We start from the raw sequence: 22796 nt of genomic DNA, 5'->3' as shown, positions 1-22796 counted from the left end.
ACTCCGTCTCAAAAAAAAAAAAAAAAAAAAAAAAAAAAAAAAAAAAAAAAAAAAAAAAAGAATCCTCGTCCAGTGCCTGGCATAGAGCAAGGGCTGATGAAGTGATCACTTACATAATGATTATTGTTCCTACAGTGTTCACAGGATTGCACAATCTGATTTGAACCTCATACATGGGAAGTAGGCAAACAGGGAAACTGAGGACCAGAGAGGGTGAGTTACTTGGCTAAACCACACAGCTTGCCAGAGGTTTCTCTCTCTCTCTCTCTCTCTCTCTCTCTCTCTCTCTCTCTCTCTCTGTCTCTCTCTTTCCTTCTTTCTTTCTTTCTTTTTCTTTTGAGATGGAGTCTCACTCTGTCGCCTAGGCTGGAGTGCAACAGCACCATCTTGGCTTAGTGCAACCTCCGTCTCCCTGGGTTCAGGTCATCCCTCCCACCTCAGCCTCCCCAGTAGCTAGGACTACAGGCATTCGCCACCACACCCAGCTAATTTTTGTATTTTTTGTAGAGATGGGATTTGGCCACATTGCCCAGGCTGGTCTCGAGTTCCTGGGCTCAAGTGATCTGCCTGCCTCTGCCTCCCTCAGAGGTCTCTGAGTATGGGGCCTGGAGCCCAGGTCCCCTGCTGCATACTGCCCTTTTCCCGTGCAGCAGGCCTGATAATCTCAGCGCCTCCCCAGCTTTGTTTTATCTTTTATCCTCAGGGCAGCTGCGGGTCAAGAGAAAGTTATTGTGGCTTCCTGTCACAAAGCCTAGATATCAGTTGTTAGGGCAGATTTTGATAGTTATACAATACAACAAATAAAATCAAATTCTCTCCAAAGTAGCTCCTGCCCTTTCTGAGTGGCACAGGACAGAGGGGTAGGGGAAAATGCCTTAGAATAAGCAGAAAGTATTTCAGTTCCCTGCCTTCCCATGTGAGCAGAAAGGCTAGGGTTCTTATTTTCTGAGGATCCACTTTCTACATCCCGCTCTAGGCACTTGACTGTCACATCCCTCCCTCACAGCCTTGTGGGGAAGAGGCTGTAACTGGACATTAATGGTCCATTTTCAAGATGAAGAAACTGAGGTAAAGTGACTTCCCCAAGATCCACATCTGGGAAATAGAGGGGCTGGGAATTTTTTTTTTTTTTTTGAGGAGTTTTTGCTCTTGTTGCCCAGGCTGGAGTGCAATGGCGCAATCTCGGCTCACTGCAACCTCCACCTCCTGGGTTCAAGCGATTCTCCTGCCTCAGCCTCCCAAGTAGCTGGGACTACAGGCATCCACCACCATGCCTGGCTAATTTTGTATTTTTAGTAGAGATGGAGTTTCACCGTGTTGGCCAGGATGATCTTGATCTCTTGACTTCGTGATCCACCCGCCGCCTCAGACTGCCAAACTGCTGGGATTACAGGAGTGAGCCACCACACATGGCGAGGGCCTGGGATGGATTTTAAGCCTAAGTTTGTGCAATTTTATTTATTTATTTATTTATTTATTTATTAGGGAGGGAGACAGAGTCTTGCTCTGTTGCCCAGGCTGGAGTACAGTGATGCGGTCTCGGCTCACTGTAACCTCTGTCTCCCAGGTTCAAGCAATTCTCCTGCCTCAGCCTCCTGAGTAGCTGGGATTACAGGCATGCGCCACCATGTCTGGCTAATTTTTGTATTTTTAGTAGAGATGGGGTTTCACCATATTGGCCAGGCTAGTCTCGAACACCTGGCCTCAAGTGATCCTCCCGCCTCTGCCTCCCAAAGTGCTGGGATTACAGGCATGAGCCACTGTGCTTGGCCAGTTTGCACAATTTCAAACCTCGAATTACTCTTCATTTGGCTTATGGGCAAGATATTGGGACAAAAAAGACATACTTCATTTATTGATTCAACACTCAATCATTCACCAACCATTGGTTAAAAAATAACTTGTCCTTTGGTATATGCCTTACATGTCTGGGCACAAAGCTGGTCTTCACGAAACCATGGGTTGTTAAAGCTGGAGGGCCCCTCAGAAATCTGGCCTATCACCTCCGTTTTACAGATAGGTAGCCTGAGGCTTAGTGAGGGGAAAGGCTTATGCTAGGTCATACAAACAGTCAGAACTAGCAGATCTCAAGGTTGCGCATTCTCCACTATTATTATTCCTTCTTCTTTTTGCTTCCTTCTTTCTCCTTCTGCTTCTTTCTTCTTCCTTTTTAACTTATTTTTATGTATTTATTTATTTTTTTGAGACAGAGTCTCACTCTGTCACCCAGGCTGGAGTCCAGTGGCACACTCTCGGCTCACTGCAACCTCCTTCTCCTGGGTTCAAGCGATTTTCCTGCCTCAGCCTCCTGAGTAGCTGGAATTACAGGTCTGTGCCGCCACACCCAGCTAATTTTTGTATTTTTAGTAGAGATGGGGTTTCACCATGTTGGCCAGGCTGGTCTCGAACTCCTGACCTCAAATGATCCGCCTGCCTTGGCCTCCCAAAGTGCTGGGATTACAGACCTGAGCCACCGCACCTGGCCTCTTTCAGAGACAGAGTCTCACTCTGTTGTGAGGCTGGAGTGCAGTGGTGCGATCATAGCTGACTGCAGCCTCAAACTCCTGGGCTCAAGTGATTCTCCCACCTCGGCCTCCCAAGTATCTGGGACTACAGATATGTGCCACCATGCCTGGCTAATATTTTATTTTTTGTAAAGATGGGGTTGCATGTTGCCAAGGCTGATCTTGAACTCCTGGCCTGAAGAGCTCCTCCTACCTCTGCCTCCCAAAGTGCTGGGATTACAAGCATGAGCCACCATCCACCATTCTTTGTTTTATTTTAATTTTTTTTATTGGAAACAGGGTCTCACCATGTTGCCCAGGTTGGTATCGAACTCCTGAGCTCAAGAGATCCACCTGCCTCAGCCTCCCAAAGTGCTAGGATTAAAAGTGTGAGCCACTGTCCCCATTTTTAAACACTGTATGGATCTCTCCTTATAGCCTCCCGAGAAATGGTCATCTATCTCCTGCTTGGGTATACTCAGTGACAGGGAGCTCATTACCTCCTGAGGCTGCCTGTTCCCATTATTGTTCAACTATGACTATTAGGAAGTTCCCCCTTATATTGAACTAAATACCATCCAGTTCAGTTATTCTTACGTAGAATATAATATCTGTTGAACTCCTGCTACGTGGCAAGTGCTAAGCACTGGGAAATGTGATGATCTGTAGAACACAGAATGGGTTGTGATCATAAGGTGTGCTCAGTGCTGTGATTGAGGAAACTGCTGGAGATCACCTTGGACTCCCTGGCCTGGACATAGAGGGAGGAAGGATCCCCAAGGAAGTCATGTCAGAGCTGAGAAAGATGATAGGGGAAGTAGACAGATGAAGAGAGGAAAGATGGGAGTTTCTGGCAGAAAAAAAACAGCATGTGCAAAGGCCTGAAGGTTCATAAAAGGTGGTGTTTAGAGCAGTCTTTTTTTTTTTTTTTTTTTTGAGATGCAGTCTCCCTCTGTCACCCAGGCTGGAGTGCAGTGGCATGACTGCAGTGGCTCACTGCAACCTTCACCTGCTAAGTTCAAGTGATTCTTCTGCCTCAGCCTCCTGAGTAGCTGGGACTACAGGTGCCCACCACCACACCTGGCAGCAATTTTTTGTATTTTTAATACAGACAGGGTTTCACCATGCTGGCCAGGATGGTCTCAAACTCCTGACCTCATGATCCACCAGCCTGGACCTCCCAAAATGCTGGGATTACAGGCATGAGCCAGCACGCCCAGCCTAGAGCAGTATTTTAAAGTCTGATCAGAGCAGACAGCAACACGATGTTGAGGGGAGGAGGAGGGAGATTAGAAGTGCCATTGGGAACTTGCTTGGCCACATAAGCAATTTGGGACGTATCTATTTCCCTGAATAAACAAGATACCAAAGGCCGGGCTCGGTGGCTCATGCCTGTAATGCCAGCACTTTAGGAGGCTGAGGTCAGGAGTTCAAGACCAGCCTGGCCAACATGATGAAACCTTTTTTTTTTTTTTTGAGACGGAGTCCCTCTCTGTTGCCCAGGCTGATATGCAGTGGCTCAATCTCGGCTCACTGCAAGCTCCGCCTCCCGGGTTCACGCCATTCTCCTGCCTCAGCCTCCCGAGTAGCTGGGACTACAGGCGCCCACCACCATGCCCAGCTAATTTTTTTGTATTTTTAGTAGAGACGGGGTTTCCCCATTTTAGCCAGGATGGTCTCAATCTCTTGACCTCGTGATCTGCCTGCCTCGGCCTCCCAAAGTGGTGGAATTACAGGTGTGAGCCACCACGCCCGGCCGATGAAACCTTGTCTCTATGAAAAATACAAAAATTGGCCAGGTGTGGTGGCTCACACCTGTAATCCCAGTATTTTGGGAGGCCAAGGTGGGTGGATCACCTGAGGTCAGGAGTTTGAGACCAGCTTGACCAGCATGGAGAAACCCTATCTCTATTTTTTTTTTAATTTTTTTTTTCCTATCTCTATTAAAAATACAAAATTAGCTGGGCATGGTGGCTCATGCCTGTAATTCCAGCTACTCAGGAGGCTGAGGCAGGAGAATCGCTTGAACCCAGGAGGTGGAGGTTGTAGTGAGCCGAGTTCGCACCACTGCACTCCAGCCTGGGCAACAAAAGCAAAACTCCGTCTCAAAAAAAAAAAAAAAAAAAAAAAAAAAAAAAAAATTTGCTGGGCATGGTGGCTCATGCCTGTAATTCCAGCTACTTGGGAGGCTGAGGCAGGAGAATCGCTTGAACCCAGGAGGCGGAGGTTGCAGTGAGCCGAGATTGCGCCACTGCACTCCAGCCTACGTGACAGAGTGAGACTCTGTCTCAAAAGAAAAAAAAAAAAAACCAAAAACTAAATTGGAATCCCATGGGTCTCACGCTTTGGCACTCTGCCTGCCTGGGGGAGGCCTTATTTAGCTTGGCCCAGCCCTGCTGAGCTTTCCTTGGGAATGTCTATATATAGGGGAAGGGGGCAGCCCAGTTGCCACTGTCCATCTGCATTCCTTGGTGTCCAGCCCCCATTTCCTGGCCCCAGAGCCTGCTATCGGTTGTCTTCGTGCTCTTTCTGTCGACGTAGTCACTGTCCACAAGTCTTGCCTACTCCCCAGTGCCCAGCCTTTACCTTGTGGATTCTCAGGGTGGGTTCCCCCTGGACTTGCTTTGCCCACCCCTTTACTCCCTCCCCAGATGACCAGATTTCTTCACTGAGCTCTAGGAAGGGGCCAGCTGCCCCTTTACCACTTAAATAACCTTCCCTTGCCTACTCCTTACCCCCAAAAAGTGAATGCAAACACCCTTTCCATGGAGAAGGTAACTTTGAGAGAAGGATCTTTGCTTTCAATGATTATTTCTCCTCCAAATGCATATCCTCCTCTCCTCCATCCCTCCATACATTTTTCCATCTAGACAGGTTCCCCAAGGACTGTCTGTCCCAACTTCCCTCCAGTCGGGATTAATAATAAGAATCATCAACATGGGTGGGCATGGTGCCTCATGACTGCAATTCTAGCACTTCGGGAGGCCAAGGATTCAAGGATCCCTTGAGCCAAGGAGTTCGAGACCAGCCTGGGCAACATGGTGAAAACCCCATCTCTACAAACAGTACAAAAAAGGAAAAACAAAAAAGCCAGAGGTGGTGGTGCACTGCTAGTCCCAGCTACTTGGGAGGCTGAGGTGGGAGGATCACTTGAGCCCAGGAGATCGAGGCTGCAGTGAGCTATAATAGTACCACTGCACATCAGCCTTGGTGACAGAGTGAGTATAGACCTTTATGATTTACAGATCTCTGCAGTCAAATGGAGATAATAATAGTTGCTATCTCATAGGAGGAGCACTAGATGAGATCATGTTAAAATGCTTAGCACAGTGTGTGGCACATTGTGGGGGTTCAGTAAACAGTGGCCTAGCTGTCACTTTCCCGTCCTTCTATCCCCTGCCCCTTACCATGGTTCAAAGACAGGACATTCCTCTTGCCAAGCATCAACACTGTGTACCCAGCACAAGCTAGGTGACTTATACCCAGGTTCCCATTTACCATGTTCTCTCTGTGAGGGAGACCCCACAGACAGGTCCATTCCCACAGATGAAGAAATGACTCAGAGAGGCACTGCTCCCTGCCCAAGGTCACACAGCTCACAGAGGCTGGCCTTGGATCTTGGGTTTTGGACTTCAAGGCTTGTACTCTCCCCGTTTTACCATGCTGCCTCACTCTTTACTACTCTGATCGTCCTTACCATCTTGGAGCCAGTGTGCTCCAAGTCGGGGGACTCCAAGGCGGTGGAACAGGGCGGGACTTCCTCACAAGAATCTAGGACGTCAAGGCCTGCCACCTGCTTGGAGGCTTAAATTTCTCTGCAAGGGCCCTTGGCTAAATTAGGTAATGGGTTCAGACTGTGGGAGGGGTGGGGCTCGCCGACCCCAGGATCTGATTGGGCAGGGTCTCCAGTGCTGGGGCCCAGGGAGGTGGGAGGGGAGGGTGCCCCTACAAATCCCGGGGGCTAGAGCAGGCCAGGGCATCTTTGGGTGGCGGAGTGCAAAGGAGGCGACCTGCAGCAGAGGTGTCCCGGTCACCAGCAACCATGGTAAGGACAAGAGGGGACTTTGTGGCTTTACTTGCGGGAGCACTCTGGACCTCTTTCAGGCCAGACCTGAGTGCTCTGTGGGGCAGTAACTGGGATGATTGAGGTTGGAGCATGGAGGTCCCTAGAACCCAGGTGTCTTAGAGGAAGGCCTTTGACTTTTCTTGAAAGGGGAGGGCTGGGATATTCCAGAGATTGATCCTCAAGGCTTGCTGACTGCCTACTCACCTTCGGAAACTTCCAGCAGTGTCATTCGTAGACCTGTGAAGAGCTCTTAGCTTGTTTCCTTCACACAGTGGGGACTCTGAGGGGTCAGAGTGAGTCACCCAGCAGGCCAGTGGCAGGGGTGAGCCAGAAGCCTGGCCAAACCCTCCTATCATCATGGAGAGAAGAAAGCCTCCTCCAGAAGACAGGAGGTCGGCAGGGTGTGGGGCCTGCTCAGATGCAGGGCTCTGGGAGCCCTGAGGATGATGGGAAGGGGCAGAAGATGACAGACCAGAGTTAGAGAGACTCCGCTCTCCTAGAGAGGGGTTCTGATTTGGAGCTGTTGTTTTCGTCTGAGATCCCCCTGCCCACTTCACTTCAAGGAGTAACTAGATCCCGGAGGCCAGCTGCTATTGCCCATGCCTGACTAAAAATAGCCTGCCCTCCTGGCACAGGGCAAGAGGAGGAGAGGAAGGAGGGGGAGAAGGAGGAGGGCCGGCAGCCAGCCGGCTGAAGAGCTCCTTGGAAGCCTCACCGTGTCCTCACTGCCAGCCTCAATCCAAAGCCTCTGACCCAGATGGCCTGGCTTGGATATGACCTGGAAACCCCCGCAGATATCTCACTTTCATGTCAAGGCCTCCATCACATTCGGCCCACATGAGGGGCCTTTTCTCCAATGACTGAATCCTAAGAAGGAAGCTTACAGTCTCCGACTCTGCCAGTTCTCTGAGGGGGGGCGGTATGATGTGTCCTCTGTCTCTTCTTGGTGGTCCCAGTGCCTGATCTGTGGCCTGACATGCAGCAAGTACTCAATAACTTTGTGTTGCATTATTATTTGTTTGAGAACAAACATTTTATTGAGCAACTATTAAAGTACCGGGCACCACTAGGAGCTACAGAAAACTGGAAAATAGTGCTGGAATGGTGCTAGCCTTTACAAAACCCTTTCACACCCCTGATGTCTCATCCCTGAAAAGCTACAGAGAAAAGATGAATGCATGCTAAGTGACTTGCCTAAGGTCACTGGGGAGTTCCTGACTTGGCCTTCAATTGACAAGTGAGAAGGCCTTGGGCTTAATTTGTTGTCTCCTCTCTTTTTCTCAAAACTGGGGTCATAGGCCACATGTGGTGGCTCACGCCTGTAATCCCATCACTTTGGGAAGCTGAGGTGGGCGGATCACTTAAGGTGGGGAGTTCAAGACCAGCCTGACCAACATGGAGAAACCTTATCTCTACTAAAAATACAAAATTAGCTGGGCATTGTGGTGCATGCCTGTAATCCCAGCTACTTGGGAGGCTGAGGGAGAAGAATCCCTTGAACCTGGGAGGCGGGGGTTGTGGTTGTGGTGAGCTGAGATTGTGCCATTGCACTGCAGCCTGGGCAACAAGAGCAAAACTCTCAAAAACAAAACAAAACAAACAAAAAACTGGGGTCAGGCCAGGCATGGTGGCTCACGCCTGTAATCCCAACACTTTGGGAAGCCAAGGTGGGTGGATCACCTGAAGTCAGGAGTTCAAGACCAACCTGGCCAACATGGTGAAACCCCGTCTCTATTAAAAATACAAAAATTAGCCGGGCGTGTTGGCACATGCCTGTAATCCCAGCTACTTGGGAGGCTGAGGGAGGAGAATCGCTTGAACCCAGGAGGTGGAGGTTGCAGTAAGCTGAGATCACGCCATTGTACTCCAGCCTGGGCGACAGGGTGAGACTCTGTCACAAAAACAAAAAACAAACACAAAAAACAAACAAAAACAAAAACTAGGGTCAGAAGCTGGGCACAGTGACTCAAGCCTGTAGTCCTAGCACTTTGGGAGGCCGAGGTGGGAGGATCACTCGAGCCCAGAAGTTCAAAACAAGCCTGTGTAATATAGTGGGACTCTGTCTCTACAAAAACTTTAAAAAATTAGTCAGGCATGGTGTACACTATAGTCCCAGCCACTCAGGAGGCTGAGGTGGGACGACTGCTTGAGCCTAGGAGGTTGAGGCTGCAGTGAGCTATGATCACACTACTGCACTCCAGCCTGTGTGACAGAGCAAGACAAAACAAAACTGTGACTGGGTGCTGTGCGGGCACACAATTATGTGGCAAGTTTGAAGTTGTTCTTTTGGAGGACCAAAAAGCGCTGAGAGAGTGAGGCTTGGGAAGAATGGGGTTGAGGTGAGCAACTGCCCTGGGGCTGACTCTTCAGCTTAGACTTTCTCTGTGTCTCCTGCAGACGGACCAGCAGGCTGAGGCCAGGTCCTACCTCAGCGAGGAGATGATCGCTGGTGAGTGAAGCGCAACAGGCTGGGGGCTGGGTGGATGTATGCTGGGGACATGTTGGCCTCTGGGCAGGGTTGGGGGCGTAGATGTGAGGCTGACAGTCCAGCTGGCCTCACCTCTGCCCTCTGCCCTCCGCCCTCCCGTGCAGAGTTCAAGGCTGCCTTTGACATGTTTGATGCTGATGGTGGTGGGGACATCAGCGTCAAGGAGTTGGGCACGGTGATGAGGATGCTGGGCCAGACACCCACCAAGGAGGAGCTGGACGCCATCATCGAGGAGGTGGATGAGGATGGTGAGCGGGTGTCCCTCGGAGGCAGGGGTGGTGGGGAAAGGCGGCAGTGGTTGGGCTCCGGCTCAGTCCACCACCTGCTCCCCGCAGGCAGCGGCACTATCGACTTCGAGGAGTTCTTGGTCATGATGGTGCGCCAGATGAAAGAGGACGCGAAGGGGAAGAGCGAGGAGGAGCTGGCCGAGTGCTTCCGCATCTTCGACAAGTGCGCTGGGGGCCTGGGAGCCGAGGGAGGAGCTGAGCAGTCAGAGCCTGCCGGCAGCGCTGGAGGGTTCCCCGGGTTGGGGGTGCGGAAGCGGGGCGTCAGTGTGGTGGCCAGGGCAGCTCGCCCTGGCCCTGAGCCCTGCCCTGACCCTTGGACTTGTAGGAATGCAGATGGCTACATCGACCCGGAGGAGCTGGCTGAGATTTTCAGGGCCTCTGGGGAGCACGTGACGGACGAGGAGATCGAATCTCTGATGAAAGATGGCGACAAGAACAATGACGGCCGCATTGACTTCGACGGTGAGGGAGCGCCACGGGAGCTTGGGAAGAGTGGGTGGGAGCCACAGGGGACGGCGAGCACTGGTGCCTGGCTCCCGTGCAGTGTCTTTGGCCTTGTGGGCTGGGCTGGGCATCACTTCAAAAGTTCCCCTAGTCTCCTGGGGGCGGGTATAGAAGCACTCCACGACCCTGTGCAGTTTATCAATTAATGACCAGGCAGGGGGGCGTGGTGGCTCAGGACTGTAAAATCCTGGAACTTTGGGAGGATGAGGCGGGAGGGTTGCTTGAGGCCAGGAGTTCGAGACCAGCCTGGGCAACATAGTGAGACCCTGTCTTTACAAAAAATAAAATAAAAAGGCGGGCATGGTGGTATGTGCCTGTGGTCTCAGTTGCTCCAGGGGCTGAGGTGGGAGGATTGCTTGAGCCCAGGAGATCGAGCTGCAATGAGCTATGATTGTGCCACTGCACTCTAGCCTGGGCGACAGACCTTGGTGACTTTGGCAACAGAGCGAGACTCTGTCTCAACAAAAACAAAAAAAATTCATCCCTTCTGTGTGGCTGGAGCCCTGGCCTGGCCTCTGCGTCCCCAGTGGGACCCCTGACCCTTTCCCTCTCCTTTCCCGCAGAGTTCCTGAAGATGATGGAGGGCGTGCAGTAAGGAGTGGTCAGTCGCCTCCACCAAGATCGCCTGTCCCTAGGGTGTGGGAGACTCCGCCCTGCCGGGTCCCCACCAGGGAGGCACGGCCCCTTGTGGGTCTTTGGAAGGAATAAAAGCAAATGTTCCAAAACTCGTGGCCTGAATTGGGGGAAAGCCGGGAACAGTGGGTCTCAAGGGTTGCGGTCCAGGGCGCCATCCCGGCTGGCACCACCCGGAGCACCCTCGGGGATCCCAGGAGAGGCTGTCGGAGCTGCGGGATGTGGGAGCAGCGGGATGCGGAAGGCAGCTGGGCCCCGGAGCTCGAGGCGGGGTCTGCAGGTTCAAGGCTGGCTCCCGACAGCTGGCGCTGGGTGTGCGCAGCTTGATGGACGGGCAGTGGTGGCTCCAGGAGGCTGTAGGGGCTTGGAGTTGAGTCAGGGTGAGCCAGCAGGCTGCGGAGGGGTCCAGGGACTGCAGGCAGGGTGAGGGGCTGGGAGAGGCTAGAACCCTGGGAAGCTGGGAAGCTCTCTCACTTCCCCACCGTCCTTCTTTTCTGGAATGTTGGCATCTTAGATGTTGTCATAGCTGCCACCTTCTGCAGGCTCCCTAGCTGGGGAGAGGGGGAGTAGGTGCCCATCCATGCCAGGTAGCATTGTTTCTGCTTGACCTTTTACTTCCTCTTTTCTTCCAAGTGCTTAATGCTCGTTTTGTACTGGTGGTGGTAGGGGAGGGTGGAGGCACCCACTAAGGAGATTCTGATCTCATCATTTGACCCCAGATCTCTGCCTCCACCCGGTCTCAGCCAGTGCACTCTACAGAGGGCCATCAGCACCAGCGAGCTAAAATATCTGACCTGGCCACTGCCCTATTGAAAGTAGTTCGGTGCTCCTCACTGCTTCTAGAATGAGATCCAAATTCCTTCCCTCCCTCCCTCTCTTTCTTTCCACAGCCACACTGGCCATTTATTCCTGATACGGACCTGGAGTACATTTTCAAGCCCTTGGTACTTTGCACATGTTGTTTGCCCTCGCTGGAATGCCCTTGTCCTTCTTATAAGCTGGCAGATTCTTCAACCTACAAGACCCAGCTCAGATACCATCTCTTCCCTCGAACCCTCCCCTCACTGGCTATGTGCTGCCATAGTGATTTGTATACAACAGGTATCAGATCACAGCTAATTAAGTATAGGGGGTAGTTTAGCTTTAGAGACAGAATGCCTGAGTGTGAGTGCTCACTGCCTGTGACAAACTAAACCACTCTGTGCCTCAGTTTTCTCACCTGTAAAATGGGGATAATGATAGTACACACAGGGTTGTGAGAAGACGTTAGTGTGTGCAAAGTGCTTATAGCAGTGCCTGGCACATAGCAAGCATTTTTTTTTTTTTTTTTAAACAGAGTTTTGCTTTTGTCACCCAGGCTGGGGTGCAGTGGCACAATCTTGGTTCACTGCAACCTCCGCCTCCTGGGTTCAAGCGATTCTCCTGCCTTAGCCTCTCGAGTAGCTCGGATTACAGGCACCCACCACCATGCCTGGCTAATGTTTGTATTTTTAGTAGAGACCAGGTTTTGCCATGTTGGCCAGGCTGGTCTTGAACTCCTGACCTCAGGTGATCCGCCTGCCTCAGCCTCCCAAAGTGCTGGGATTACAGACATGAGCCACTATGCCTGGCCTTCTGTTTTTTTTTTTTTTTTTTTTGAGATGGAGTCTCGCTCTGTCGCCCAGGCTGGAGTGCAGTGGTGCGATCTCGGCTCACTGCAAGCTTCGCCTCCCGGGTTCACGCCCTTCTCCTGCCTCAGCCTCCCGAGTAACCGGGACTACAGGCACCCGCCACCACGCCTGGCTAATTTTTTTTCTATTTTTAGTAGAGTCGGGGTTTCACCGTGTTAGCCAGGATGGTCTTGATCTCCTGACCTAGTGGTCCGCCCTCCTTGGCCTCCCAAAGTGCTGGGATTACAGGCATGAGCCAACTCGCCTAGCCCTGTTTTGTTTTTTAAATGAGACAGGGTCTCGCTCTGTTGCCCAGGCTGGAATGCAGTAGGTGATCACAGCTGACTGCAGCCTTGACCTCCTGGGCTCAAGCGATCCTCCTGTCTCAGCCTCCCCAGTAGCTGGGACTACAAATGGGTGACCCCCCACTAGTTTTTGTTATTTTTAGCAGAGATGTGGTCTCACTATGTTACCCAGGCTGGTCTCAAACTCCTGAGCTCAAAGAATCCTCTCACCTTGGCCTCCCAAAATGTTGGGGTTATAGGCATGAGCCACCACGCCCAGCCTCTATTGTCACCTTGCTCATTGCTCTAGTTCTTTCTCTCCATCTGTCTTTTTCTCTTCTTCCTCTTTTGTCCTATTCATGTTTTTCTGTTTTTATTTCCAGCCAGGATCAGTGCTGGGGTTTGGTAAACATTACTATTTACTGAGTGCCTACTGTATACTGTGCCTTATGGACATTGTCTCATTCACTCACATAACATCCCTAGAGGCAGATGTTGTTATCTCCACTTTACAGTTGGAAAACTAAGGCCTAGGGAGGTGAAGTACACAGGCACCCAGATAATAACCTAGGTAGTATTGCTGTGCACTATGTGGTGTGCACAGGAGCAAGGCTCTTTTTTTTTTTTTTTTTTTTTTGAGACGGAGTCTCGCTCTGTCGCCGGGGCTGGAGTGCAGTGGCGGGATCTCAGCTCACTGCAAGCTCCGCCTCCTGGGTTCATGCCATTCTCCTGCCTCAGCCTCCCGAGTAGCTGGGACTACAGGCGCCTGCCACCTCGCCCGGCTAGTTTTTTTTTTTTGTATTTTTTTAGTAGAGACAGGGTTTCACCATGTTAGCCAGGATGGTCTCGATCTCCTGACCTCGTGACCCGCCCGTCTCGGCCTCCCAAAGTGCTGGGATTACAGGCTTGAGCCACCGCGCCCGGCCAGGAGCAAGGCTCTTAACTCCGATGCCATCTACCTGTTATTGGTTCTACCTGAATATCTTTTTTTTTGAATTATATACATATTTTAAAATAGAGACGGAGGCCAGGTGCCGTGGCTCACACCTGTAATCCCAGCACTTTGGGAGGCCGAGGCAAGTGGATCACTTGAGGTCAGGAGTTTGAGACCAGCCTGGCCAACATGAAAAAACCTCCTCTCTCCTAAAAATATAAAAATTAGCCAGACACATGCCTGTAATCTTAGCTACTTGGGAGGCTGAGGCAGGAGAATTGCTGGAACCCAAGAGGCGGAGGTTGCGGTGAGCCAAAATTGCGCCACTACACTCCAGCCTGGGTGACAGAGTGAGACTCTGTCTTAAAAAATAACATAGGCCGGGCGTGGTGGCTCATGCCTGTAATCCCAGCACTTTGGGAGGCCAAAGCGGGTGGATCACCTGAGGTTGGGAGTTTGAGACCAGCCTGACCAACATGGAGAAACCCCGTCTCTACTAAAAATACAAAATTAGCCGGGCGTGGTAGCGCATGCCTGTAATTCCAGCTACTTGGGAGGCTGAGGCAGGAGAATCACTTGAACTCAGGAGCCAGAGGTTGCGGTGAACCGAGATTGCACCATTGCACTCCAGCCTGGGCAACAAGAGTGAAACTCCATCTCAAAAAATACATAAAAACAAATCTGATCATGTCACTGCCCTGCTTAAGGCTTCATAAGCTTACTCTTGCCTCAAGATAAAGTCCAAGTTTATTATTTTTTTTTTTAAGAAACTGAATCTCCCTGTCACACAGGCTGAAGTGCAGGGGCACAATCATAGCTCACTGAGGTCTTGAACTCCTAGGTGCAAGGGATCCTCCCCCTCAGCCCCTAGTTATTTTTTGTAGAGATGGGGTCTCACTTTGTTACCCAGGCTAGCCCAAGTATCTTAATATGGCCTTCCAGCCTATCATGACCTGACGTCTATGCGACTTCCCCATCCTGTATTCTTCTTCTTTTTTTTTTTTTTTGAGACAGAGTTTTGAGTTTTGCGTTTGTCAGCCAGGCTGGAGAGCAGTGGCGTGATCTCAGCTCACTGCAACCCCCGCCTCCCAAGTTCAAGCAATTCTCCCACCTCAGTCTCCCGAGTAGTTGGGACTACAGGAGCCACATGCCCGGCTAATTTTTATGTTTTTAATAGAGACAGGGTTTCACCATGTTGGCTAGGGTGGTCTTGAACTCCTGAGCTCAGCTAATCCTCCTGCCTCCGACTCGCAAAGTGCTGGGATTATAAGCATGAGCCACGACTCCCAGCTGTGTATTCCTCTCCTTACATACTCCTGAACTTGCTATCCAAGGAATGTGCATCTCCCTCAGGTCTCAATTCCCTTCTCCAAAAACCTTTCCTTGACCCTCCTATTCTATTGGGTGCTCCACCTGTGAACTTTCATGGCTATATGTGAGTTCAGCACCCAACCTTTATTGAGTGCTTACTATCTACCAGGCATTGTTCTAAGGTCCTTCCACTGTCTTATGAGGTAGGTGCTAGTATTTTCATTTTATGGAGAGGTTAAATGTAACTGCCTACATGTTTACGGGCAAATGGAGGCGGAGCCAGGATCCTGAAACAGTTCTGCTTACCTGGTCTGAGCCTTTTTTTCTTTTTGAGATGGAGTCTTGCTCTCGTTGCCGACTGGAGAGCAATGGGTGATTTGGCTCACTGCAATCTCCGCCTCCCAGGTTCAAGCGATTCTCCTGCCTCAGACTCCGGAGTAGCTGGGATTACAGGCACTCGCCACCATGCCTGGCCAATTTTTTGTATTTTTAGTAGAAACGGGGTTTCATCGTTTTGGCCAGGCTGGTCTCAAACTCCTGACCTCAGGTGATCCACCCACTGCGGCCTCCCAAAGTGCTGGGATTGCAGGCATGAGCCACCATGCCCAAACTTGTCTGAGCTCTTAATCACTGGGCTGTATGGCACTTATTCCCCAGTCCCCCAAGCAGAGGGCCTTTATCTTGCAGGAATTCAATAAAATGGGAATCATAATAATCAGAAATTCAAATACTTCCTGACCAGGCTTTTTTTTGTTGCAAGTGCCAGAAATCTAAATAAAACAGACTTAAACCAAAGAGGGATTTGTTGGTTCATCGAACTGGGATGGCAAAGCATGAACTGGAGGCCAGAGTCTCAGTTAATGTCATCTCTCCAGCTCCCAGCTGTTTGTCTCTGCTTGGTTTTCTTCTGTCTGCAGCGGGCTCCTCCAGCAGCTGAGACCAATTACCTTCTCTTTTAGCAACTCCATTAGTAAAATAACTTTATTCTCTCCCAGTGATTAATTTCAGAGGACACCAATTGAATCTGAACTACAGTTTAGACCTGTGACTGGCCTAAAGCAGGCCATGTGGCCATCTAGGGTACCAAACACCATGACCAAGGACCACATGGCAGACAAAAACACATCCACTACAGTTAGCATTTGAAACATTTCTTTCAGAGATAAGGTCTTACTCTGCTGCTTAGGCTGGAGTGCAGTGGTACAATCACAGCTTACTATAACCTTGAATTTCTGGCCCCAAGTGATCTTCCAACCTTGGCCTCCCAAGATCTTGAGATTGCTGATGTGAACCACCAAGCCCGGCCAGCATTTATTTTTCTTTTAAAATTTATTATTTGAGACGGGGGTCTCACTGTGTTGCCCAGGCTGGTCTTGAATTCTTAAGTTCAAGCAATTCTCCTGCCTCCGCCTCCCAAAGTGCTAGCATTATAGGCAGTGAGCCACCACACCCGGCCCTGGCCAGCATTTGTTGACTAATTTAGTGCCAGGCTCTGAGCTCTGGTTTTCTCCAGTATCCGCTAACCTAGTGATTTTCAACCCTGGGAGACCTTCAGAACCTGGAGGGCAGTTTGGGGTCAAGAATTTGCCTAACAAGTTCCAGGTGATGCTGGTGCTGCTGGAAGGACCCCATTCTAAGAACATTGCTCTAAATTTTGTTCTTAACTAGACCACAGCAATGATATCACTTGGAAACTATTTAGAAACCAAAATAAATAAACAGACCAGATCTTAGGCTCCACTTCACACCTACCGAAAACATTTTAATTTTACAAGATCCCAAGTGTATTTGTATGCATGTTAGATTAAGAAAAAACCCAAGAGGAGAGACCTAAGAGCACAACTGTAGACATGAAGGGACCTAACTTCCAATCCCAACCCCTCCCCGCTTCAGGCTTGCACAACCAACCAGCTGCTAACAGACCTGAAGGAGTTGGGTGCAAGGTTGGAGCACATCTGGGTGCTGTTTATCTACCTTGGAGATCTTCCTGAAGGGCTTTGCAGGAGGTGGGGAGAAGGGGCTATCACTTCAACCTACTCTTCCACCTGCTGACCCTTGCGGGGACCCAGCTGGTCAGCAGGGTTTCCTCCTAGGGGCTCAGAGGCTGGAGACTTCATCAGGCCAGGGAAAAGAGGCAGCCCAAGGGGCTGGGGGCTTGCTGGGGAATATACAGCAGGAGGTGATTGTGCCCCCTTGGAGGTGGAGCTCCACAGGGGACCTGGGCTAGAGTCTGGAGAACGGAGCTCAGACCTGAGAGTCCTGCAAGGGAAGGGGCTTTTTCCTGGCTGTCTCCCCAGGCCCTGGACCTGCTTAGGGTGACCTGACCATTCTTCAGAACAGAACATGGGGTGGCTGTGTGGTGGGATCCTCCCCAACACACACGCTTGTTCCTTCTACAGCTATAGGAGGTTTCAGCCTAAGGTCTGGCTCAGCCTCATCTGCAACACAGCTGAGGGAGCTCCAACATTCACTAACATTGCTGGTACACATCACCGACTCCATAGACAGGAAGTATTATTGTGACACTCATTTTATAGATGAAGAAACAGATGCAGAGTCATAAAATAAGGTACAAGGGAATAAATCTTTGTCACCTCACTGCTTGGCCCCACATCCTTAAGTTCCACCTCTGCCTACCCTGAGTACCTCTAACCCTAGTGTAACTACAAGGCAACAACTTGTCTAAAAAAGGACCAAAATGCATTTATTTAATATACATCACAAGGGTTCAACCGAGGCTTAATTTAAAAGACAAAAACAAAACAAAAATAATACCACAGCTCAAGATACAGAGTCCTATACAGAAATCACAAAAAGGACAGACCATCTAAGGAAAAATTAAGACAACACAAGGACAGGCTGGGCAGCCTGGGTCAGGGCTCCTGGCTGGTGACCTGCTTTGAGTAGGTTTCTTGCAGGTACTTCTTAAAAGCTGGAAGAGAACAGGCGGGTCTCAGTGAGTGATGGAGACAGGATGAGTTCATCTTTACTATTTATTATTACTGTTTTTGAGACGGAGCCTCACTCTGTTGACCAAGCTGGAGTGTAGTAGAACGATGTCCGCTCACTGCAACCTCTGCTTCCTAGATTCAAGTGATTCTCCTGCCTCAGCCTCCAGAGTAGCTGGGACTACAGGTGCCCACCACCATACCCAGTTAATTTGTTTGTATTTAGTAGAGATGGGGTTTCACCATGTTGGCCAGGCTGGTCTCAAACTTCTGACCTCATGCGATCCACCCGCCTCGGCCTCCCCAAATGCTGGGATTACAGGCATGAGCCACTGTGCCTGGCCCAGGATGAGTTATTTAAGGTGGGCAAGAGGCAGTTTGACCAGGGATGCAAAGGTGGGAGGAGGTGGAGAAGGAGGGGCTGGTTTCCCAGCCTGGCATTCTCCCTGCACTGCCCATCCAGGCAGCTCTCCTGGAAGGGCTTGCTTCTAGCAAGACTGGCGGGCACAGGCAAGGCACTCTACTAAGCAACCTCTTAACCTGCATTAATATGGAAGAAGTTAATCCCACCTTCCCCCTTTTTGAGACAGGGTCTCACTCTGTTGTCTGGGGTGGAGAGCAGTGCTGTGATCATAGTCCACTGTAACCTCGAATTCCTGGCCTCAAGCTATCCTCCTGCCTTGGCCTCCCCAATAATTTCCCAAAATTACTAATAGCCAAAAATGTGTATTCCCCTATAAAATAATTGCTATTTTATAGCAAATAGGAGCACTGGGGCAGAAGCAGAAGTGGGTTGCTGCCAATACTCCACCCTGCCCCAACCAACCCAGTCCCAACTCACTGGGCTCCTTTTGTTTGAGGGAGCCTTTGAAGGTTGGGGGAGGGATCACCCTGGGCTCAAGGACTGAGGACTCACCTGTGGGGTTTTTCCAGAGCTCGGCAGCATGCGTATTCAAGGGACTATCAATGTTGGGTTCTGTGGGTGGAGAGAAAGAGGTCAAGGGGGTAGAAGGGGCTGACCCCAGGAAGTCCCGAAAGGGTCCCAAGTTGCATGGAGGGGAGGGGTTGGTCTCTAAAGTCACCTCCTAGAAGGCTCTGGATGGAGAGCAGAATGGTCCTGACGTCATATAGGGCAGACCACTTGTCCTTCAGGATGTCCAGGCATATGTTACCCTGGGTGTCCACGTTGGGGTGGTAGCAGGGTGTGAGGAATTTCACCGTGGGCGCATTGTAAGGGTAGCCACTGGGGAACTCTAGTGAGAGCTTATACCTCAGGTCTTCATATACCTGGCATTTGGAGAAATAGACGCAGAGTAAGCTCCAGCAGCAGCCTCATATCCCAACCCAAGCCCCACACAAGGGGCTTGCTAGAACCTTGAGTTTCTCTGGGAGCAGACAGTAGACACACTGTTGAGCTGGTTCTGATGCTTCCCACTGCCTTTTAAAAGTTTTTTTATTTTAATTTTTATTTTAGAGACAGGGTTTCACCATGTTGCCCAGGCCAGCCTTGAACTCCTGGGTTCATGTGATCTGCCTGCCTCAGCCTCCCAAAGTGCTGGGATTACAGGTGTGAGCCACCGTGCCTAGCCTGATGCTTTCCTCTTATCTGATGGAGACATCAGTGATTCTTTGGTGTAAGGATTGAAAATTGGCATTCTGTGCTTTATTTCAATTAGAATATTAGTTGCTAATATGTAAAAATTAGGAGATTTGGCACAGATTTGGACTCCTGACTCATCTTAAACCTGATCTGCAGCAATGGGAAGCTGCCTTCTTGAGATCTGTGCTCTCCTATTGGCCAAAGTCCTCACTTCATCCATTTCCTTGCTGTCTGGCCCCCTAAAAACATCTAAGATAGACAGCCCTGCTTTAAACCCACCCTCTAATTGTGCAGAGGGAAAGAACAAGGCCACATGGCTCAGAGAACGTGAACAGTCACAGGTGGAGTGTCTTGCTCCACCAAAGGTTTGAAGCAGAGCCCTCACTGGGATCTCACCTCCCACTTTTCCCCAGACTCACTCACCCATCCCAGCCCTACACTTACTGTTCCAGCTGCTCCATGGATGGTCCCTACCCATTTGAAAAGGTTGTCTGATTCAGGGAAGGCAGAAATCCCTTTATCGCCAGACATCTGGGGAGGAAACACATTTGCTGGAATGTGGAGTACACTTTCGGGCACAGCAAAAGTCAGTGGGTGAGCTTTCCCCTTAATCATATATGCATATCTCACATATATATATATGTATATACACACATATATATGAGATATAGATGGGGTTACCCCATCTCTTTTTTTTTTTTTTTTTTTGAGGCGGAGTCTCGCTCTGTCACCCGGACTGGAGTGCAGTGGCCGGATCTCAGCTCACTGCAAGCTCCGCCTCCCGGGTTTACGCCATTCTCCTGCCTCAGCCTCCCGAGTAGCTGGGACTACAGGCGCCCGCCACCTCGCCCGGCTAGTTTTTGTATTTTTAGTAGAGACGGGGTTTCACCATGTTAGCCAGGATGGTTTTGATCTCCTGACCTCGCGATCTGCCCGTCTCGACCTCCCAAAGTGCTGGGATTACAGGCTTGAGCCACCGCGCCCGGCCGGGGTTACCCCATCTCTACAGACACACACACATACTCGCTCTGTGGCCCAGGCTGGAGAATAGTAGTGCGCTTGGCTCACTGCATCTTCTGTCACCACGGTTCAAACGATTCTCATGCCTCAGCCGCCCGAGTAGCTGGAATTACAGGCATGCACCACCATGCCTGGCTAATTTTTATATTTTTAGTAGAGAGGGGGTTTTGCAATGCTGGCCAGGCTGGCCTCGAACTCCTGACCTCCAGTGATCCACCCACCTTAGCCTCCCAAAGTGTTGGGATTATAAGGCGTGAGCCACCGCGCCCGGCCTCCCCTTAATCTCATCACACTCTGATCCAAAATAAAGCAACCAAATTCATAGGCTAGAAATACCAAGAAGGGTGGGGAGTTGGGTGTCGGTAAAGCTTGGTTGGGGCCAGGAAATAGGGACACACTGGACAGGGAGGGTCTTGTATGACTTCAAGGAAGTATTTCAGAGATAACTTCATGTTGGGGGATGGAACTGGGAGGAGGGACTGCTGGAAGAAATGGTGTAGGTGGGGTGTATGAACTTCTTCCCAGGAAGGAGCAAATTACATTTATATTTTACCCCTATGTCTAGCAAAAAAGCTGACAGAGGAAAGGAGGCTACTGAAAATTGGGTGGAAGGCTGGGGTTCCGGGTACTTAGTCACTCACCATGAGGGTCATCAGCTCCTGCTGTAGCCTGCAAAAAGAGAATTCAGGGTTATCTGGGAGTCTGGATGGGCCAGGGCTCCAGATGGTGCATCTTCTCCCATCTGAATCTCTCAGGGGGAGCGGTCATGGAGGCTCCCCACTTCGTCAAGGTCAGGCTCAGCTCAGGGTACACTCACCAGATCCACAGGACGATCCTAGCGAGTCCTCACCCTCCCTAATTCCAGACTCCCTCGGGATGATTCTGGCATGTTCTTAATTCCCCAGGCTTTGGCATCTCTTCCTTGCCCGAGTCAACTTCTCCCTTCCCCTGTCTCCGCCAAGTCACGAGGGTCCTTGCGCGTCTTCATCTAGGCCCACCCGGGAAGGAGCCTGGCAGCACCCCTACCCTCCCATCCTCCTTCGGGAGAGTCTCCAAGAACGGTCTGAGCTCCTGGCGTGTCCCCTATCTCTCAAATCTCACCCGCGCAAGGAGGTGGGAGTCCCGGAAGTCTCCGCCCTCGGCACCCATGCCCAGGGGAATGCCAGGCCCCGAGCTCCTGGCACGTTCTCCTGCACCGGCATATCTCCCGCTCCAGGAGGTGGGACGGGGGTGGTCCTAGAAATCTTTGCTCCGGGTCCCAATGCCTAGGGCATGGCAGGCCCAGCGAGTGGTACGCCGCGTCACCCACCTTTTGCCCACGGGACCCCGGGCGGCGCCCCCGCTCGGCTCGGCTCCTTTACGGGCGGCGGTGACGCTTGTGGCTGCTGGGTCGCGGTTTTGGGAAGCCATCCGGGCGGCGTTGGCAGAGAGACAGGAACTCGGAGAACACGACTGCAACTGCAGGGCTGCGGGCCCGCCCGCCCGCGTTTGAATTGTAACCCTCTGGGGGCGTCGACCAATCAGTGACTCGCTTGGGTTTGATCCAGCCAATGGGACGCGCCGGAGCGCTCTGTCGTCGCTCCACTGCTAGACCTACCCACCGGCGCACCACTATTGGGCGGCAGGATCCCGCTTCTGACAGCCGATTGGTAGACGGGCTGCCATTAACTAACGAATCCATAGCGGATTGGTGGCCTTTGGAAAACGCTAGCCATTAAAGGGCCAAGAAAACGTCCATGTGGGATGAACCCCTCCTTAAGGCTACACGCCTTACTCCCCTTGGGAACACCCGGCACTTCCAGCCTTGATCGGATCTCCCTCGGGAAGGGAGTGCCTCCAATCCTGCTGCACTGGTACCCTTCCCCCAAACCGGAAACCTCTGCTCCTCCCCACAATTATAATCGCCGGGGCATCTTTGCTGGGTCCTAAGTATCTGAAAATCCCAGCGAGGGGAAAAACTAAAGGCTGATGGCCAGAGCAGCAGGCTCCCTATTAGAAAACATAGGTTCACACATCTCCGCAGAGATGACAGAAAAAAAAAAAAAAAAGGCAGCATTGGTTCAGGCCCGGCGCTGTGGCTCACGTCTGTAATCCCAAACACTTTGGAAGGCTCAGGCAGGAGGATCGCTTGAATCCAGGAGTTGGAGACCAGCCTGAGCAACAATATAGGGAGGCCTGTCTCTACTTAAGGGAAAAAAATAAAAAAAATAAAAAAGGCTGGTGAGGTGGCACGAACCTGTAGTCCCAGCTACTGGAGAGGCTGAGGCTGAGGCGGGAGAATCGCTTGAGCCAGAGGCTGCACTCTAGCCTAGGCAACAGAGCAAGACTGTCTTCAAACAAACAACCCCAATAACACAGGTTCATATCCTGTATATCCTACCTCTCCAATGGGTAGTGTGTGACCTTGGGGCAGGTCCTTTAGTACCTTAACCTGTAAAATGGGAGCAATAAAAGCCAACTCTATTTTTCATATGATCTGTCATCAAACTCTACCACATTCTGCCATGTCCTTAAATTAGCCGGGTAAAGAAACTACAAATGGGGAAAGGGAAGACGGGCAAGGTACAT

General features: G+C 50.9%; 2 protein-coding genes across 5 annotated transcripts; one reads left to right on the top strand and one right to left on the bottom strand.

Annotated features, from left to right (window-relative positions):
* Positions 1-6337: 6337 nt before the first annotated feature.
* Positions 6338-10574, top strand: TNNC2 (troponin C2, fast skeletal type). Its single transcript, XM_010384209.1, has 6 exons — positions 6338-6549; positions 8968-9019; positions 9163-9306; positions 9394-9508; positions 9671-9807; positions 10413-10574. Exons 1-6 carry the CDS (start codon positions 6547-6549, stop codon positions 10442-10444), a joined length of 483 nt encoding a protein of 160 aa, XP_010382511.1. The 5' UTR covers positions 6338-6546; the 3' UTR covers positions 10445-10574.
* A 6764-nt stretch (positions 10575-17338) lies between these two features.
* UBE2C (ubiquitin conjugating enzyme E2 C) lies at positions 17339-21752 on the bottom strand. 4 transcript variants are annotated; one of them, XM_010384210.2, is made up of 6 exons: positions 21538-21752; positions 20870-20897; positions 19653-19739; positions 18691-18895; positions 18525-18584; positions 17339-17592 (listed from the first exon to the last, which is right to left on the bottom strand). In XM_010384210.2, the coding sequence occupies exons 1-6, from the start codon at positions 21636-21638 to the stop codon at positions 17534-17536; spliced, it is 540 nt and encodes a 179-aa protein (XP_010382512.1). In that variant the 5' UTR covers positions 21639-21752; the 3' UTR covers positions 17339-17533. The 4 variants fall into 4 exon arrangements, with proteins under 4 accessions (XP_010382512.1, XP_010382513.1, XP_010382515.1 ...); XM_010384211.2 differs by lacking the exon at positions 18691-18895 and adding an exon at positions 18896-19046 and having other exon boundaries at positions 21538-21723; XM_010384213.2 differs by lacking the exon at positions 21538-21752 and adding an exon at positions 21046-21341.
* Between the last annotated feature and the right edge of the window lie 1044 nt (positions 21753-22796).

Source organism: Rhinopithecus roxellana, chromosome 13, assembly GCF_007565055.1.
Source record: "Rhinopithecus roxellana isolate Shanxi Qingling chromosome 13, ASM756505v1, whole genome shotgun sequence".
Classification (NCBI taxonomy): domain Eukaryota; kingdom Metazoa; phylum Chordata; class Mammalia; order Primates; family Cercopithecidae; genus Rhinopithecus; species Rhinopithecus roxellana.
This window is presented reverse-complemented; position numbering and strand designations above follow the sequence as displayed.

What these genes read in the sequence shown, in the direction of transcription:
- TNNC2 (XM_010384209.1), top strand. An exon ending in CAGCGAGGAGATGATCGCTG is followed by an intron (nt 9,020 to 9,162) that starts GTGAGTGAAGCG and finishes CCTCCCGTGCAG; the next exon opens with AGTTCAAGGCTGCCTTTGAC. An exon ending in CGAGGAGGTGGATGAGGATG is followed by an intron (nt 9,307 to 9,393) that starts GTGAGCGGGTGT and finishes TGCTCCCCGCAG; the next exon opens with GCAGCGGCACTATCGACTTC.
- UBE2C (XM_010384210.2), bottom strand. Translation starts at nt 21,638, where the DNA reads ATGGCTTCCCAAAACCGCGACCCAGCAGCCACAAGCGTCACCGCCGCC. An exon ending in TCCATGGAGCAGCTGGAACA is followed by an intron (nt 18,896 to 19,652) that starts GTAAGTGTAGGG and finishes TCCAAATGCCAG; the next exon opens with GTATATGAAGACCTGAGGTA. An exon ending in GCTCTGGAAAAACCCCACAG is followed by an intron (nt 17,593 to 18,524) that starts GTGAGTCCTCAG and finishes GTTCTCTTCCAG; the next exon opens with CTTTTAAGAAGTACCTGCAA.